The sequence below is a fragment of the Rhipicephalus microplus genome, chromosome 5, assembly GCF_043290135.1.
Source record: "Rhipicephalus microplus isolate Deutch F79 chromosome 5, USDA_Rmic, whole genome shotgun sequence".
NCBI classification, from domain to species: Eukaryota; Metazoa; Arthropoda; class Arachnida; order Ixodida; family Ixodidae; genus Rhipicephalus; species Rhipicephalus microplus.
The window spans coordinates 14,957,615-14,973,521 of record NC_134704.1 but is presented as its reverse complement, the minus strand read 5'-3'; the positions used below and the strand labels follow the sequence as shown (position 1 = coordinate 14,973,521).

The 15,907-nt window shown below is 46.7% G+C and overlaps 1 protein-coding gene across 1 annotated transcript in view; it reads right to left on the bottom strand.

Annotated features, from left to right (window-relative positions):
- The window catches only part of LOC119174001 (kinesin-like protein KIF11), a 65,910-nt gene that overhangs the window by 45,033 nt on the left and 4,970 nt on the right, over positions 1-15,907 (bottom strand). The window contains exons 5-9 of the mRNA XM_037424780.2: positions 12,693-12,908; positions 12,344-12,410; positions 11,715-11,793; positions 10,180-10,372; positions 9,326-9,414 (exon numbers count right to left, since the gene is read on the bottom strand). Of these exons, the coding sequence (XP_037280677.2) occupies positions 9,326-9,414; positions 10,180-10,372; positions 11,715-11,793; positions 12,344-12,410; positions 12,693-12,908 (644 nt within the window). The remainder of the gene's footprint in view (positions 1-9,325; positions 9,415-10,179; positions 10,373-11,714; positions 11,794-12,343; positions 12,411-12,692; positions 12,909-15,907) is intronic.

Below are 15,907 nucleotides of genomic sequence, written 5' to 3'. Positions count from 1 at the left end.
CACTATTTTACGAGGCCTCAAGTGGAACACATGTTTATGCTACCTCGATGACGTAGTTGTCTTTTCCACCGATTTCGACACCCATTTAAATCGTCTCGAGCACGTCCTCGACCGTCTCACCGACGCCGGCCTTCAACTCAACCTCAAGAAGTGTCGTTTTGGTGCTCGGCAGCTCACCATTCTTGGCCACGTCGTATCGCGGGACGGCATACTTCCCGACCCCGCCAAGCTTCGAGCAGTCGCCGATTTTCCGAAGCCAGAGAACTTGAAGGAACTTAGAAGTTTTGTCCGCTTGTCGTCATACTTCCGACGCTTTATTAGAAATTTTGCTTCCATATGTGCGCCCTTTACGGACCTTCTTAGCGGCGACAAGGACCTTTCCACCTGGTCACCAGCATGCGACGATGCATTCACCAAATTACGCCACCTGCTGACTTCACCACCCATCCTCCGCCACTACGATCCTGCCGCTCCCACGGAGGTTCATACTGATGCCAGCGGTGTTGGACTTGGCGCTGTGCTCGCGCAACGAAAAGCAGGGTTTGATGAATATGTCGTCGCCTATGCAAGCCGTACTTTGACGAAAGCCGAGGCTAACTACTCCGTGACCGAGAAAGAGTGTTTAGCTATTATTTGGGCCCTTGGAAAATTTCGCCCCTACCTGTATGGTCACGCATTCGACGTCGTCACTGACCACCACGCCCTTTGTTGGCTATCCACACTTAAAGACCCTTCCGGACGACTTGCTCGCTGGGCGCTCAAACTTCAGGAATACGACATCCGCGTTATTTACAGATCTGGTCGTAAGCACACGGACGCCGACGCCCTTTCTCGCTCACCCATATCGGATGAAGGTGTTTGCCTCTCTTCCTTCGAGCCTGCACTTGCGTCATCCGCCTTGCGCAACATGACGATGGAACAACGAAAGGATCCCTGGATCAGTGGCCTCATAAGCATTCTTTCTGATCCTCTCACTCCTTCGCCGTCTCGCGCTCTCCGCCGCCAGGCTAGCAACTTTTGCCTAAGGGATGATCTTCTTTATCGACGCAACTACCTTTCTGACGGTCGCAAGTGTCTCCTTGTGATACCCAGTCATCTTCGAGCTGCCATCTGCGAAGCTTTTCACGCGGACCCACAGTGCGCCCACGCAGGCCTCTTCAAGACATACGCTAGGCTTTGACTCAGATATTATTGGCGTGGCATGTATAACTACGTGCGAAAGTTCATTCGCTCGTGTGCTCAGTGCCAACGACAAAAGTTACCTCCCGGGCAAGTCTACCCGTCACAACCTCTTCCTTGTCCTAGTCGACCTTTTGATCGCGTCGGCATTGACATTTACGGACGACTACCATCAACTCTAGCTGGTAATCGCTGGATTATGTTGCGATAGACCATCTGACACGCTATGCCGAAACAGCCGCGTTGCCGACTGCCACAGCCCGTGACGTTGGAACGTTTCTGTTGCAACGTTTCATTCTGCGTCATGGTGCCCCTCGCGAGCTCTTAAGTGACAGAGCCCGTGCCTTTCTTTCTGACGCCTTGAAGGCATTACTCAACGAATGCCGAATCGTGCACCGCACAAGTACAGCGTACCACCCTCAAACAAATGGCATGACGGAGCGCTTCAACCGTACTCTTGGCAGTATGCTGTTGATGTACGTAGCCTCTGATCATTCAAATTGGGACCAAGTTCTCCCAGTCGTCACCTACGCGTATAATACTGCCGTACAAGCTACTACTGGGTTTTCGCCATATTTTCTTTTGTACGGACGAGAACCTTCAAATACAGTAGACACTATTCTTCCATATAAACCTCATGAGTCCGAAAGTACAACTCTGTCCGAAGCTGCCCGACATGCTGAAGAATGCCGCCAGCTTGCCCGCTCTTTTTCTACCGAGGACCAGTGGCAGCAGCAATCCCGCCAGACTGGGGACCGTTCGGCTCCAAACTTTCCACCTGGTTCATTAGTATGGCTTAGGGCACCTGCTACCGCGCCTGGCCGCTCCGCAAAACTTCTTCCCAAATACACCGGGCCATACCGCGTTGTAGAGCAAACGTCACTCGTCAACTATATCGTGGAGCTCATCATCCCATCCACAGACCTACGCTACCGCGGCCGCGACACTGTCCACGTCTCTCGTCTCAAGCCATATTACGACCCATTAGTCGTTTCTTCTCCCTAATCCGCCAGGATGGCGTCTTTTTGTGCGGAGGGCGATTGTAGTGAAGAAGAGGAACTTCAGCGGCATTTCTCGGCGCATCAGGGGCATCGCCATCAGCATAAGCTCGTGCTTGCTGCGCTTGGCCGGACGCTGCTGACTGCTTCGCTTTCTGCGTTCTGCGCTGCAAATAAACCCCGTTACAGGCGGTATTATAGGCGAACATGATAAACGGGAGCACTCGGTCCCAATTGGAGTGGTCTGACGAGATATACATAGACAGCATGTCACCAAGGGTGCGGTTGAAGCGCTCTGTCATTCCATTGGTCTGGGGACGATAGGCGCTTGTAGTGCGGTGAACGACGTGGCACTCACGCAGCAATGCTGTGATGATGTCTGACAAGAATACGCGACCACGATCGCTCAGTAACTCCAGAGGTGCTCCATGACGTAATACAATGTTGTGAAGAACGAAAGTCGCAACGTCTTTTTCTGTAAACCAGGGAAGGGATGAAGTCTCTGCATACCGCGTGAGATGGTCGACAGCAACTATGATCCAGCGGTTACCGTCAGCAGTGTTGGGAAGGGGACCATAGATATCGATGCCGACGCGGTCGAATGGTCGGGATGGGCATGGTAAGGGTAAAAAGGTTCCGCTGGCGTGATAAGGACGAGTTTTTCGTTTCTGGCACGTCGAGCAGGCCCGAACGTATTGTTGTATAAAACGGTACATGCCACGCCAGTAATATCGGAGACGTATGCGAGAATAAGTCTTCAGGAAACCTGCGTGGCCACATTGGGGGTCATCATGAAACGTGGAACAAATTTCGGATTGCAGATGACGTGGAATCGGGAGTAGCCACTGACATCCACCGGGTGCGTAGTTGCGTCGGTACAGCACGTCGTCGCGAGTGACGAAGTGCTCGACTTGCCGCCGCAACGTGCGAGAAGGGGGGCAAGCCGTCCGCCCAGCTTGGATGTCTAGAATCGAAGCAACCCAAGGGTCCTTGCGTTGCTCAGATGGCATGTCGGCGATGGTGACATCACAGGTTAGACTTTCGCAGCAGTCCGGGTCAGGGGGTAGAGGCGAACAAGATAGGGCGTCTGCGTCCGAATGTTTCCGGCCGGAGCGATAGACCACGCGAATATTATATTCTTGGAGGCGTAATGCCCATCGGGCGAGGCGACCGCTTGGATCCTTCAGTGACGACAACCAGCAGAGGGCGTGGTGGTCAGTCACGACGTCAAAAGGGCGCCCGTACACGTGAGGTCGAAATTTCTCTATCGCCCAAATAATGCCGAGGCATTCCTTTTCAGTGACAGAATAGTTGATTTCGGCTTTGCTAAGAGTTCGGCTTGCATAGGCAACCACGTACTCTTGGAAGCCATCTTTCTGCTGTGCAAGAATAGCGCCTAGCCCGACACCACTAGCGTCGTTGTGGATTTCAGTGGGTGACGATGGGTCGTAGTGTCGCAGAATAGGCGGCGACGTGAGGAGGCGGCGCAGTTCATTGAAAGAATCTTCACAGGTGGCAGACCAGGCTGAAAGGTCTCTAGAGCCGGAGAGGAGCTTGGTCAAAGGAGCGATGATCGTCGCCAAATTGCGGACGAAGCGCCGGAAGTAGGAGCAAAGGCCTATGAAGCTTCGGAGCTCTTTCATGGTGGTCGGTTTGGGAAACGCTGAAACGGCTGTAAGTTTGGCAGGGTCAGGAAGAATGTCGTCTTTTGAAACCACGTGGCCAAGGATCGTAAGCCTTCGAGCGGCGAAATTGCACTTCTTCAGATTCAGTTGCAGCCCCGCGGAAGAAAAACACGCGAGGACTTTCTCGAGGCGGGTTATATGGGTTGTGAAATCAGTTGAAAAGACGACAATGTCATCTAAATAACAAAGGCAAACGTTCCATTTGAGGCCTTGAAGGATAGAGTCCATCATTCGCTCGAAAATAGCTGGCGCATTGTAGAGGCCGAAGGGCATGACTGTGAATTCGTAAAGCCCGTCGGGCGTGATGAAAGCTGTTTTTTCGCGATCGGCCTCTGCCATGGGTACCTGCCAGTATCCAGAGCACAGACCTAAAGAAGAGAAAAATTCGGCTCCCTGTATGCAGTCCAAGGCATCGTCAATGCGTGGCAGTGGATAGACATCCTTGCGCGTGATTCGGTTGAGACGTCGGTAGTCCACGCAAAACCTGATGGATCCGTCCTTCTTCTTCACCAACACAACTGGAGAGGCCCAGGGACTGCTTGGCGGTTCGATTATGCCACGTGTCAGCATGTCGTCAAGCTGTTCATTGATGGCACGGCGTTCGGTAGTTGACACACGATATGGACGCTGCCGTAATGGCGTCTCTTGACCGGTATCTATACGGTGAACAACAGATGACGCTCGACCTAAGGAAGGCCGACTGTGGCTAAACGAGGCTCGAAAACGCTGTAGGAGCTTGATCAGCTGTTCCTGCTGTCCAGGCGTAAGGTTGCAATCAATGGACTTGCGGATTACATCCATAGGTTCATTAGCGTCAGTTGCGGGTGTAATGGCACAAGTCGGTAAAAATGGCTTGTCCGGATAGATCGGGTCTTCAAAAATACAAATTAAGGTCTCGAGGCTTCCCAGACACTCGCCGCGTAGCAGGATGTACGGACAAGCCGAAACGTTGCACGCATAAAGTTCCGCCGAATTATTGCAAAAGTTGATGACGGCAAACGGGAGGACGATGGTTCGGTGGTGCACACTAGCTATAGTTGGTTGGAACAGGAGCGTCGACTTAGTGGCAGCAGGGGAAAACACAGGCACTAGGACAGCGGACAACGGCGCGATGCGGACATCAGCTGCGACAAACACTTTCGAGGGACTTTGGTGGTCGATATCAAGGCACGGATTCGTCAACGTGAGTTCAACACGAATGCAGTCGACGAGGGCCTGATGGATAGAAAAGAAATCCCATCCTAGTATGACGTCGTAAGATGAACGTGGGAGAACAACAAAGTTGACGGCGTACCAAACATCTTGAATAAGAACGGGTGCTGTGCACTGAGCCGTCGGCGCGATGAAATGGGATGTGGCTGTACGCAGAACAAGATTCGTAAGCGGCATTGTAACTTTTCTCAAATCGCGATACAGTTTTTCACTAATTACAGAAACGACGGCCTGTGTCGACAAGTGCACGAACCGCAACACCTTCTACTAGCACATCAATTTCGTTGGGCGGACAAAGAGGAGGTATTGAAAAGTTCGACGACGACGAAGTTCTTACCTCCAGAACTGTGGCTGTCAGTTTTCCTCTCGAGCGGGGCTCGTGCACCGAAGCATTGGGGAGACAGATCGGCGACGGGGTGGTAATGACAGGCGAGAATCGACAGGGCGTCGTGGGGACAATGAGTCGGTGATAGAAGATGGTCGCTGGAGATTCTGGGCAGCCTGGTAATTTGCAGAATTCCCATGGTCTGGAGGCTGGAAGTTGCGACGGCGACAGTAGCGTGCTATATGTCCCACGAAACCGCATGCAAAACAGATGGGTCGATTACCCAAGGTACGCCATGGGTTAACGACAGAAGGTGCATGGGGGGAAACAGGATGAGGTGCCTGTATGTAGGCAGCGTCGTAGGGTAGGAGGACCCGGTGCCCCGATATGCGCCAGAGACAGGTGGGGCTGGGGGTCTAGCAACGATGGCAGCGTAGGTCAGCGGCGTAGGGACAGATGGCGATAGAGGCAGTGCCTGCGTAACCTGTGTCTCAATGACCTGGCCTAGACGTGGATCTAACGAGGTCACTGGCGCGGATGCTTCGGCCACAAGAGAAAGCCGACACGCAACTTCTTCACGAATGAATTGTTTGATGTGGGGCAGTAAGACGGTGTGATTAGCAGCGACGTCGTGCACGAGAGCGGAAACTTCAGCCGTATTTTTAGCGGCCCTGCGCGTCGAGACACGCTGCTTACGCAACTGGACAACATTACGCAGCTGGACAACATCGGTGACGGTCTGTGGATTCCTAGCGACGAGCATCTGGAAGGTATCGTCGTCAACTCCTTTGATGATGTGCTTGATTTTGTCGCGTTTGGTTAGAGATTCATCGACGCGCTTGCAAAGAGACAAGACATCTTCAATGTAACTTGTAAAGGCCTCGTCCCTGCGTTGGACTTGACTACGGAGACGCTGTTCCGCGCGAAGCCGGCACACGGCGAGACGACCGAAGACCGCGGAGATGGTGGTCTTGAAGGCGGACCAGTTGGTGATTTCGCCTTCGTGGTTCTTGAACCAGAGGCTGGCCACATCAGCGAGGTAAAAGCACACGTTTGTGAGCTGGTCGCAGGCGTTCCACTTGTCGGAAGCGCTTACGATTTCGTACTCGACGAGCCAGTCCTCGACGTCTTGTTCGTCGTTGCCGCGAAAAATTGGTGGGTCGCGTTGCCGAGGCACGCCAGTACAGTAGAATGTCGTTGGTAAGGCGGCTTGAGAAGGGCCAGGAGCAGTCATGGTGAACGGTGAGGGTAGCGTCCGACTGCGAAGTTCCAGGTTGATGGGAACCCCGGCTCTTCCACCAATTAAAATAGAGGTGTTGTCAGGCGAGAAAGGTTCAGACGCAGCTTGGCAAAAATGTGCTTTATCAGGCAGGTCTGGCTAATGGCGAGCAGCGTGCGCGAGCTACTACTACAGCCACCGATCATCATCGTCTTCTTCATTACTAGAAGAGCGTCCGTTTTTCAGATTCATTACTATATATATATATATATATATATATATATATATATATATATATATATATATAATTTGTGTGCAAAATTAAAGGGGGTTGGCAGACATGCACTGACGTTTTTATCTGAACACAGCCAGCAAGAAAGAATTTCACAAGAAGTGAGGCTACTAAAGGATCTTAAAGCTGTTATTGTACGCTAGATGCATGTGAAGTCTTATCAATAAAAGCATGGTCACTCAAACAACTGGAGTTACACACACACACGGAACTAATACATATAAAGTGTGCATGAGTAGGCAACAATCTTCATAAAGCATTTTGTTCAATGATAGCAAGCGCATGTATTTACACAAGAAAAGGAAAAACATGCCCCATGATAGTAATTTTCATTACCAAGCCTCACATGTCACTGGGACAGTTCACTGACTTGAACTAGAGCCTCTTGTAATATCCACAATAGGCAGTGCTCACTAAATGACTCCAGACTGTGAAATTTTTGTTCAAGGCCTTTTGATGCAATTTGTAGCTTAGTGCCTGGTAATGCAGAAATTTAATTGTAAATGCTACCACATAATGTATGATGAATAATAGCACCATTATATTGTAATAAATTTTAGCATCACTACAAACTGCTGTCCTGAAATCGTAGAAAAAACAGTGCCCCACTATGGAAAAGTAGCTGAGACCATGTGCACTCTAGCCTTGGTGACGCTTGGGCACATGGGCACAGAAGAATGCAACAACGCGGGTGTTCTGAGAGTGTCGCACCCAGAAAAAAAAAGCATTCCTGGCGTAAACAGCCAAAATCACCCAAGGAAGAGCAGCCCAAGAAAAAAGAAGCGCGAGGAACAAAAGCTTTCGTCGGGAGCCAGTCGTGGTTTTGCGCATACCACGTGTATGTTCTGCGACATTGAAAATACGCACTCATTCTTTTCATGGAACATCACAAGGGGCGATATTAGAGGCAATGTCACAAGGTGCTGAAAACTCAGATGAGCACTCATGCTTTAAAACAAAAGTAAAATATCTTAAAGGCAGTGTTTGCTAGCCATAATTGGTCAGAAAGCAGGACTATCGAACAAGCACCTGGAGTTACCAAATATCAATACTAGATATCAGCGAAATTCGCTGGGTACATTCATTTGCAGGTGTCCATCATTCGTCTCTATTTACAGGCTGGAGAGATATGCAGATTTTTTACAAGTCAATTTTAAGAGTTACCTAGCAACTCCCAACTGGCTTCCAACTACTGGCAACATTGTGAGTGTGTGTCCCAGCGCTTACGTCAAAGCGACGGAACTGAGGCGCCACTACATCATCTGCTGTGCACAAAGCAATGATCGGGTGAGTGGCCTGCTAGCGATGGGCAGAAGGTGATGTTGCGTTGTGATTGTACACGATTCCCCGTATAATTACCCGAACATTCATGAAACACTCAGAGGTTACGATCACCCATTGTCTCGATATTATATATTGTTTTAGCTAGCAGTGCCGGCCCACTTCACAGAAACTTGATGCCGTACCGGCAGAAGAAAGTCAATGCGTGAACATTACGGTAGCGTTCTAAGCGAGCACATAACCGCATGGAAACCCTTTTTATAATGGATACAGGGCGCACCCTGATCTAGCCTAGCACGTCCTGCGAAAAGGGGTGCATACTTGGCCTAAATTAATTTCCCTCAGCCCTGCCAGCACAATTTTAAACTCTGCTATTGCCAGACATATGCATTTTTCCTATAGAAATATTGAGAAGCTTCAGTTAGTCCGCAAACTTTTCAGCAATAGCATTTTGCTGATCACGGCCCCACAAACTTGAGCGACCTGGACAGGTGGCGCCATCTGACAGTGGAATACACAACCAGCAATCGCCATTCCTCTCTGTCGATTTTACTTGGCCTTCACATGCATCCGAATCTCAACTGTCTTTTTTCTACAGCTCTGAGGAGCTTGTGCACATAGCACAGTCAGTAACAGACATGGTGCGGCTGTTGCGATGGAGTCACATTTTCCCTGAGCATCTTCTATTGGCGCTGAGGAGACCAGCATGCTTTGCACGATTTCCGGTTTGCATGGTTTTTACCAACGCTTACATTACATGAAGATACCACTGCGGTCGGGTTTCGGTGTTGCACTTTTTTGCTTATTTAAAATTATTCTAACTTTGCCAAGTATTTTTGCTATCGTGCCCACAACAAGAGCATCTGAGGAACATAAAAGCACCATTACGTTGACATGGTCAAAAAGTCGAAGTTGACCTTCAAGGGATCCAAGAATGTAGCATGGAAAAAAGAGGGCTTCTCAAGTTGCTAGAACGTAATTATGGAGCTTTCACTACCAGTAACTGTTAAGTGAGAAACAATTCGACACAGTTCCCTGGTTCGTTGAATACCGAAGCATCACTAAACCATTACAGACGAAACAGGCAGGAAAAGGCCTCTAGATGACCCACCTTCACAGAAAAAGGGTGCTCACCTATAGTTCTCCTGGTCCACGAAAATTCCATTCTTCTCTCTGGTTGCTGCCAGGTCTCTTCGGAGACGCTCGATCTCCTCTGTGTACTCCTGTCACAGTGAAGCAGAAGTGAATTACAGTGCATTCTTATCACTGAGAGAAGGAAAAGCAGATCATTTTGCAATAAAGGAACAACACACTGTCCATTCCTTACACACAAGTTGCTTCACAAATAAAGGAGTCAGAATCGAGCAAGTTGATTCATGGTGAATATAAACAAGGGCAATGTTATGTCAAAGCAAGGCTTTGTGCTGGTTTTAAGTGCACCATTTGCTTATATTTTTTCACAAGTCAGGTACATAAACGTGGAATTGTTAGTATGGATCAATGCTAACTAAAAAGCCCCCCCCCCCCCCTCCTCGAGTAACAGAATGACCTCAGTATCAGGGTTTATTGACTCAAGAATCATCATCCTCATCAACCCGACTATGCCCACTGCAAGGAAAAGTTCCTCTTGCATGTTCTACCAGTATACTTGGTCCTAAGCTTGCTGCTGCCATTTTATACCCACAAACTTCCTAATCTCATCTGCCAACCTAACCCACTTGTCTTCTCATGGGATCTAGTCTGTAATCCTTAATGAATAGCAGTTATCTTGCCTTCACGTGTACAAATACACGTGAAGTTGTTGTCAAGTTAAAAATGTCTATCGGGAATTGAGCAGTCAACCCCATTGAGGGATATTGTGAAGCTGAAGAAACACGCAAACACAACATAAGGTACTAAAAAGATACCCATTAGCCAAAGTAAGCACCATAGAGAAATGGGAAGTATTCGATAGATTACATCTAAAAGTACAGTAAGGCCAGCCTTGCCTTTATGAGTGCCCGCTTGGTCATCTTTTGATTGACCTCCGGACGGTTGGTGATGTTCTTGGCACGGTGAGCGTAGTCCAACGTGCTCAACGTCTCATCCAGGTTGGTCATGTCGGGTGAGATCGTCGCAATGATGGAAGTCTTTGTGCGGCCACCAAGAGAGTCCTGCAAGAGCCGAGTTAGCTTGCTTTCTCTGCAAAGAAAAAGAACAACAAGCAAGCAATGTATATTAAGGGCATCAAAAATCATAACTCTATAGAGAATGCTGTGAAAATGCTGTAAGCGCCCCTCCTTTCCCTTCCTCAGGTGATTTCAAATATGCGGCCTCTGCTCCACACACACCTCCCCCTGCTACTTTCACTGTTTTTTATTCACCGTTTTCATTCGCCCAATTAGGGCAAATGAAAGCCATGAATCCATGCGTATTCAATGAAGCATATAATTAAAAACATGGGTGTGCTCTCTTTATTCTTAGCGGATCTTCTGCTGTCACCTTGAGTTTCGGGCAATAGTTCGAGACAGCTAGGGAAGGATCCAGCTATTAACCTGGCAGCTTTTCGAGTCCCACTATGTTTCTATCATGAATATACATTGTGTGCAAAATATTTCTCTTAGTTTTTCTCAAAACAACATTTTTAGTTATTTCTTATTGCACCAAAAGCCATAAGTTGTGAATTATGCCATGTATTTCAAGGAAACTTCCCAGGCTTCTTTCTGGAATGCTAATCTGTGCAATGAACTAGAACAATTGAAAACAAATAAATAACTTAATGTTTTCAGATTTCGACTGAAGTGCAACCATCTAAAACTACATAATTTCAGGCTTTTCTGGCCATACTATACTTATACTCACGACAGCACAACAATTCCAGTTCATTGCACAGCCTGCAAGTACAGCTACATTGCTGCCAAGCAATTTTCGTTTAATGTCACAGGATCGGTACTTGTCTCTATTTATGTAATGGGCATAATTTGTGCAATATCCATAATTAAAATGTGATTAACTGCACTTTCTTTGCCTAACACACTTGAAGTGTCACTTTAAACAGCCCTTGTCAAACAAGGCAATCAGCTTTTGATCAAAATCTAAAGATATTTTTTTAAAAGTGGCAACGTACATAGTGCAGAGTTCTCTGTGAATTTCAACATTACACCTTTTACGTTCATTTCCGGTACTAGGACTGGTCCAATAGCTAAAAAGTAATGACGCATAGTTTACCTCTCAACCAAATTGAAGTTTTGACGATTGCAGATACATACCATGTAACATATGTGTGCACTTAATGAAGCACAGTGCACATTTTATAGCCAACACTGTTTTCTACATCGGCACGTGCTGTTTCAGATTTTACTCAGTTTTGCAAACAGCAGAAATTGTGATAATTAAAATTGCTTTTCAAGATGCTTGGTGTATAACACTTATACAATCGCATCACATTTTTACAAAAAACCTCAAGTTGAAAAAATCCCACAAGGTTGTGTGTGGTATAATGCACAAAGGCTGTATAAATGGAAATATGATGGACCACAAATACCTGTAGGGAACATGGGGTGCCTTGTCAACTAGAGCAGTTATGACGCGACCCAGAGTCAGGAGGGACTGGTTGATGTTGCCTGCGAGAGTCATGCAAATGGCAATGAGACACCAGACCTTGAACGTCAAAACATGCATACTTGACAAGTGATAAAGTGCATGCAAGGGCTAAAGGTACAAGTAAACCGGCATAGTGCAGAGTAAACGCATAGAAAACTGAGACACCGGTGCTGCGAGAAATATCTTGGTATTGTTATTCATGTGTTTGTACACAGGGAAATCCTGATTGCGTTCCTAAAAAATATGCAGTGCTATCAGCACCTTTTATCTATTAAATACACTTAAAATTATAAACTTCAAACTATAAACTCTGAAAATAAATTCAAGTATGTTACGTGCCATAACCACAACGCAGTTGGAGGCACATCATAGAGTGGACAGAATTATTTTGAGCCCTCATCAAAATGTGGCTGAGAAATGCACTCAAAACTTAACCCATAGCACCATAATACCATCAAAACTAATAAAAACAGATAAAACGCTTATTAAGCCTACAGAACACAACGAAATGTGCAGTTTCGATTACCAGAGGTACGTACTCCGCAAGTCTCTGAAGAACAAGAAACTTGCCTGCTTCACGCGCTCTCCTCTCAATGGCACCTGATCGGCCAATGTTCTCACTCCCCGCAAGATCAACCTTGGTGTGAAATGGGATGAAAAACGAATCAATGCAAGCTTGAGCAGAAATAAACCAATACAAAAGATAGGCAAGAAGGAACTAGGCTACTGTTACACCGAGATGGTCAAATGGACAAGAAAAATACGACAGCTGCACAGACAATTCGAACCAATTAAAGTGGAGAGTTAATTGCCGAGATCTTAGGGGCCAAATTTAGAATTCTCAGAGTCAACAGTGCATAGTAAACAGCATATGCGAGAACGCTTTGCGGGTGTTAAAATAGGTCACACCATTACTCACGAGGTTGAGTTTTCCAGTTTTTACTAGCTCCTCGCCATCGTCTGTTGTCTCACGGATGTGAACTGTGACCGAGAATACTGTGTGGCTGCGCGAAGATGTTGCATTGAGAAGTGTAGCAGCAGTTTGACGTTTTGCTGCACCCTTTTGGAGGATGAAGAACACCTCTTCACGATTGTGCACCGTGATCTCCTCGAGCCCCTGGATTATGACTGAGCCCTGAAAAAATACAGCGGAAACAGTGAACTCCCAGATAAGACATTCCCATGCTGGAAGCAGAATATCACACCACATTAAATTACTCTAATGCCATCCCTGTTGCAAAAAAACATTTAGATGCAAATACAGATGGTCTCACACGATTGGTTTTAGATTCTTGGCTGGTTTGTGGGATTCAATCCACTAAAGCGACTCAAGCTATGACACGTTGCAGTGGAGTAATTTCAACCACATGTGGATCTTTATTGCCCACTGTAATGGGCACAGTGCACTGGCCTCTAGCACTTGCACCCCCATTCAATGTAGGCAAAATGCTGGAAGACCATGTGGTCAGATTCATATGCACATTGAGGAAACCCAGGTAGTCCAAATTTTTAATAGAGTCCTTCACTATGGCCTCCCCTATAATCACATCATTGTTTTGGGATGTAAAGCCCCAACAATTATTATTAATTATTACTTTGCCACTATCAAGACGAGACCACCGTGACTTGGATCGAACTTTCCATCTTTCAGGCGAGCAGCCAAGCGCAGTAACCACTATGCCACTGCAGTGACTCATCTGCTTACATAAAGCTCAGCTCAGCTGAAAATAGCCTAAACTACGGAGCTGAAAAGAAAACAAATTTGTTTTTATTAGATGCAGTCTGCCAGCCCGATGTTCAAGGACACGAACATTCCTTCACAAGGCCCCCGTGAACTTGCATGTATCCATAGGCTAGCTTCCCCTCAGCATCCAGTAACCACCACCATATGGTATGGGAGGAGGAAGGAAGGACAGGGAAGTATGGGTACAACCCGTAGGTGCTGCTTATCACAGGGCCTAACGTCTAGAGGTGGGAGGCCCAGCTTGCAAGCCCAAGCCTTGGAGAGACCAGAAATTCCTTGTGAACAGGGTCAAGCGGTTGGCTTGGGCCCATTAAATCTTGGACTAGGGATGCGCCCACCTTGGATGACTGCCGTCGGCTCACTCTTTTGTTCCTCTTTCCTATTCCTTCTTCCTAGATGGAGTTGCCAGATAGGCAGTGCAATTGAGAGATCAACAATTATTCACCTTCGTTATTCTCGTTTCACGATACAGCCAAACATTAGTAGAAAAACAAAATAAAAACAATGAAATGCCATGTGCACATGGGTTAAAAAGAACAAGCTTAGAATAAGAGGGCAATAGGAAGCCAGGCAATTCCAGTGGTGTTGAAGTAGAAAAAAACATCTCCATTTGTCTTAGAGCAACCACCAAAAGGCAAATAATTTATGTCAGAGAGAAAACTCGATGTATGACAACATCTAAAACGGCAATATTATCAACAGCAGTGCCCCACTTGACGAGAATTCAAGCGAAATATATCACACAACGTGTCCCGCAAGTGGGACATTTCGAAAATAATTTCTATAATGCGAGGGTGTCCGACTACAATTGTTCACTAGTTATCTTACTGCTGTAATAAAAAACCCTCTGTGCATCAAGAGATGTAATAAAGTATTGCTTGTTCGCTCCTGTTTGATTTATAGCAAGAACCGCTAGGCGTTACTATGAGAAATGGCATTAGTGGTTCGAAAGTTCCGTTTTCGCTTGGTTAAACTGGATAGGTGGTGCCATCTAGCGGGGTCCAATTCAACCAAGCTAGCAGAAAATGGTTCAATGGCCTTTGCTGCTGCCTTGGCTCCCGTTACTTTCCCTCTGCTGCTAATAGTGTTGGCATCCATGCAGTAAAGGCAAGCACTGTTGGACAAGGCAACAGCCACATCAGAAAGACTGCTTTCAGGCGAGTGATTTGAAGTGCGCTAACGCTATGCGAACCACTAAAAGACGATTTTATTTTAAAATGGGCACTTCTTTAGCACAAAACTAGCACTATGAGGTTTCTGGACCACTCTTTCAACAATCAAAGTCGACTAAATATTTGCCTTTAGTGTCCCTCTTACACAGGCTAATTGAAATTACAGTATAAGCAATGAAAGCCTGGTGCTTACAAAATATTATTAAACCTAACTGTAGCAAAAAAAACTTTCTCTAATAAGCACACAGGAGAGGTGGACAAAGAGTGAAAACTTTTAAGTGAATACAGTTGACTCTTTTTACAACGGGCAGTCATAATCCATAAAAATGGGTGCTTACTATTCCATAATTAATACTAAGTTCGTAATTAATATCCAAACTCTGCACGAGGGGGGGGGGGGGTGCCGTTTAAATTTTGCTTAGCAGCATGGGGCCGGTTGGTTCCAGTTCAAGTTCAAAATAGGAGAGTGCCGTTACAGTAGATGCAGGGACACTATGCAAATGGTCTCTGCATTGCAGCAATGCTTAGCCTGATAATAATAGGTTTATAGCATAATATTCAAAGTAGTGCTAACTAGAGGACAAGAAGTAGACACTTATGAAACCGTACCAACTAGCCCAGCTGTCAACTTTAGTACAATATTTCAAGGTTCTAGCAGGCTTTTTCAGCCACTACCATTGATCAGCATGAAATAAATTTTTATTTTTGTGAATGGGAAAGCCCATTTGCTTAAATTGGGCTGCTTACTGTTCACTGAGAGCTGTTGCTCTTGCACAACATCAACTGCACGCTGGCCGGTCCATAGTTGGTCTGAGAGTTTGGAACCAAGCAGCACCAAAGGCACTTCTGCCATTAATATTCTAATTTGACAGTTTAAACCACTTGCTTGAAGCACCTGAACATTTCACTTTCAAAATTTACATTGCGATGCCTAAAAACATTACCGCAATGAGTGGCGAACATATACGCCTAATGATACTTTAGAAAGAAACAGCCTAGAACAGTAATACAACCTCAAAATACTTATACTGCGCTTATACACTGCAGCCGCATTCGCTGCACTTCCAGCAGCCCTACTCAAGTGGTGCCCCGGGAACGTATAGTGTTCGAGCCATGCAACTCTGCCAATGATGCTCTCCTATTGTGCCGACGACTTGGCGGGCAATTTAGAGTATAGAGGGGGCTGTGATAAAACCTACGTTCTACGCCAGGTGAAAC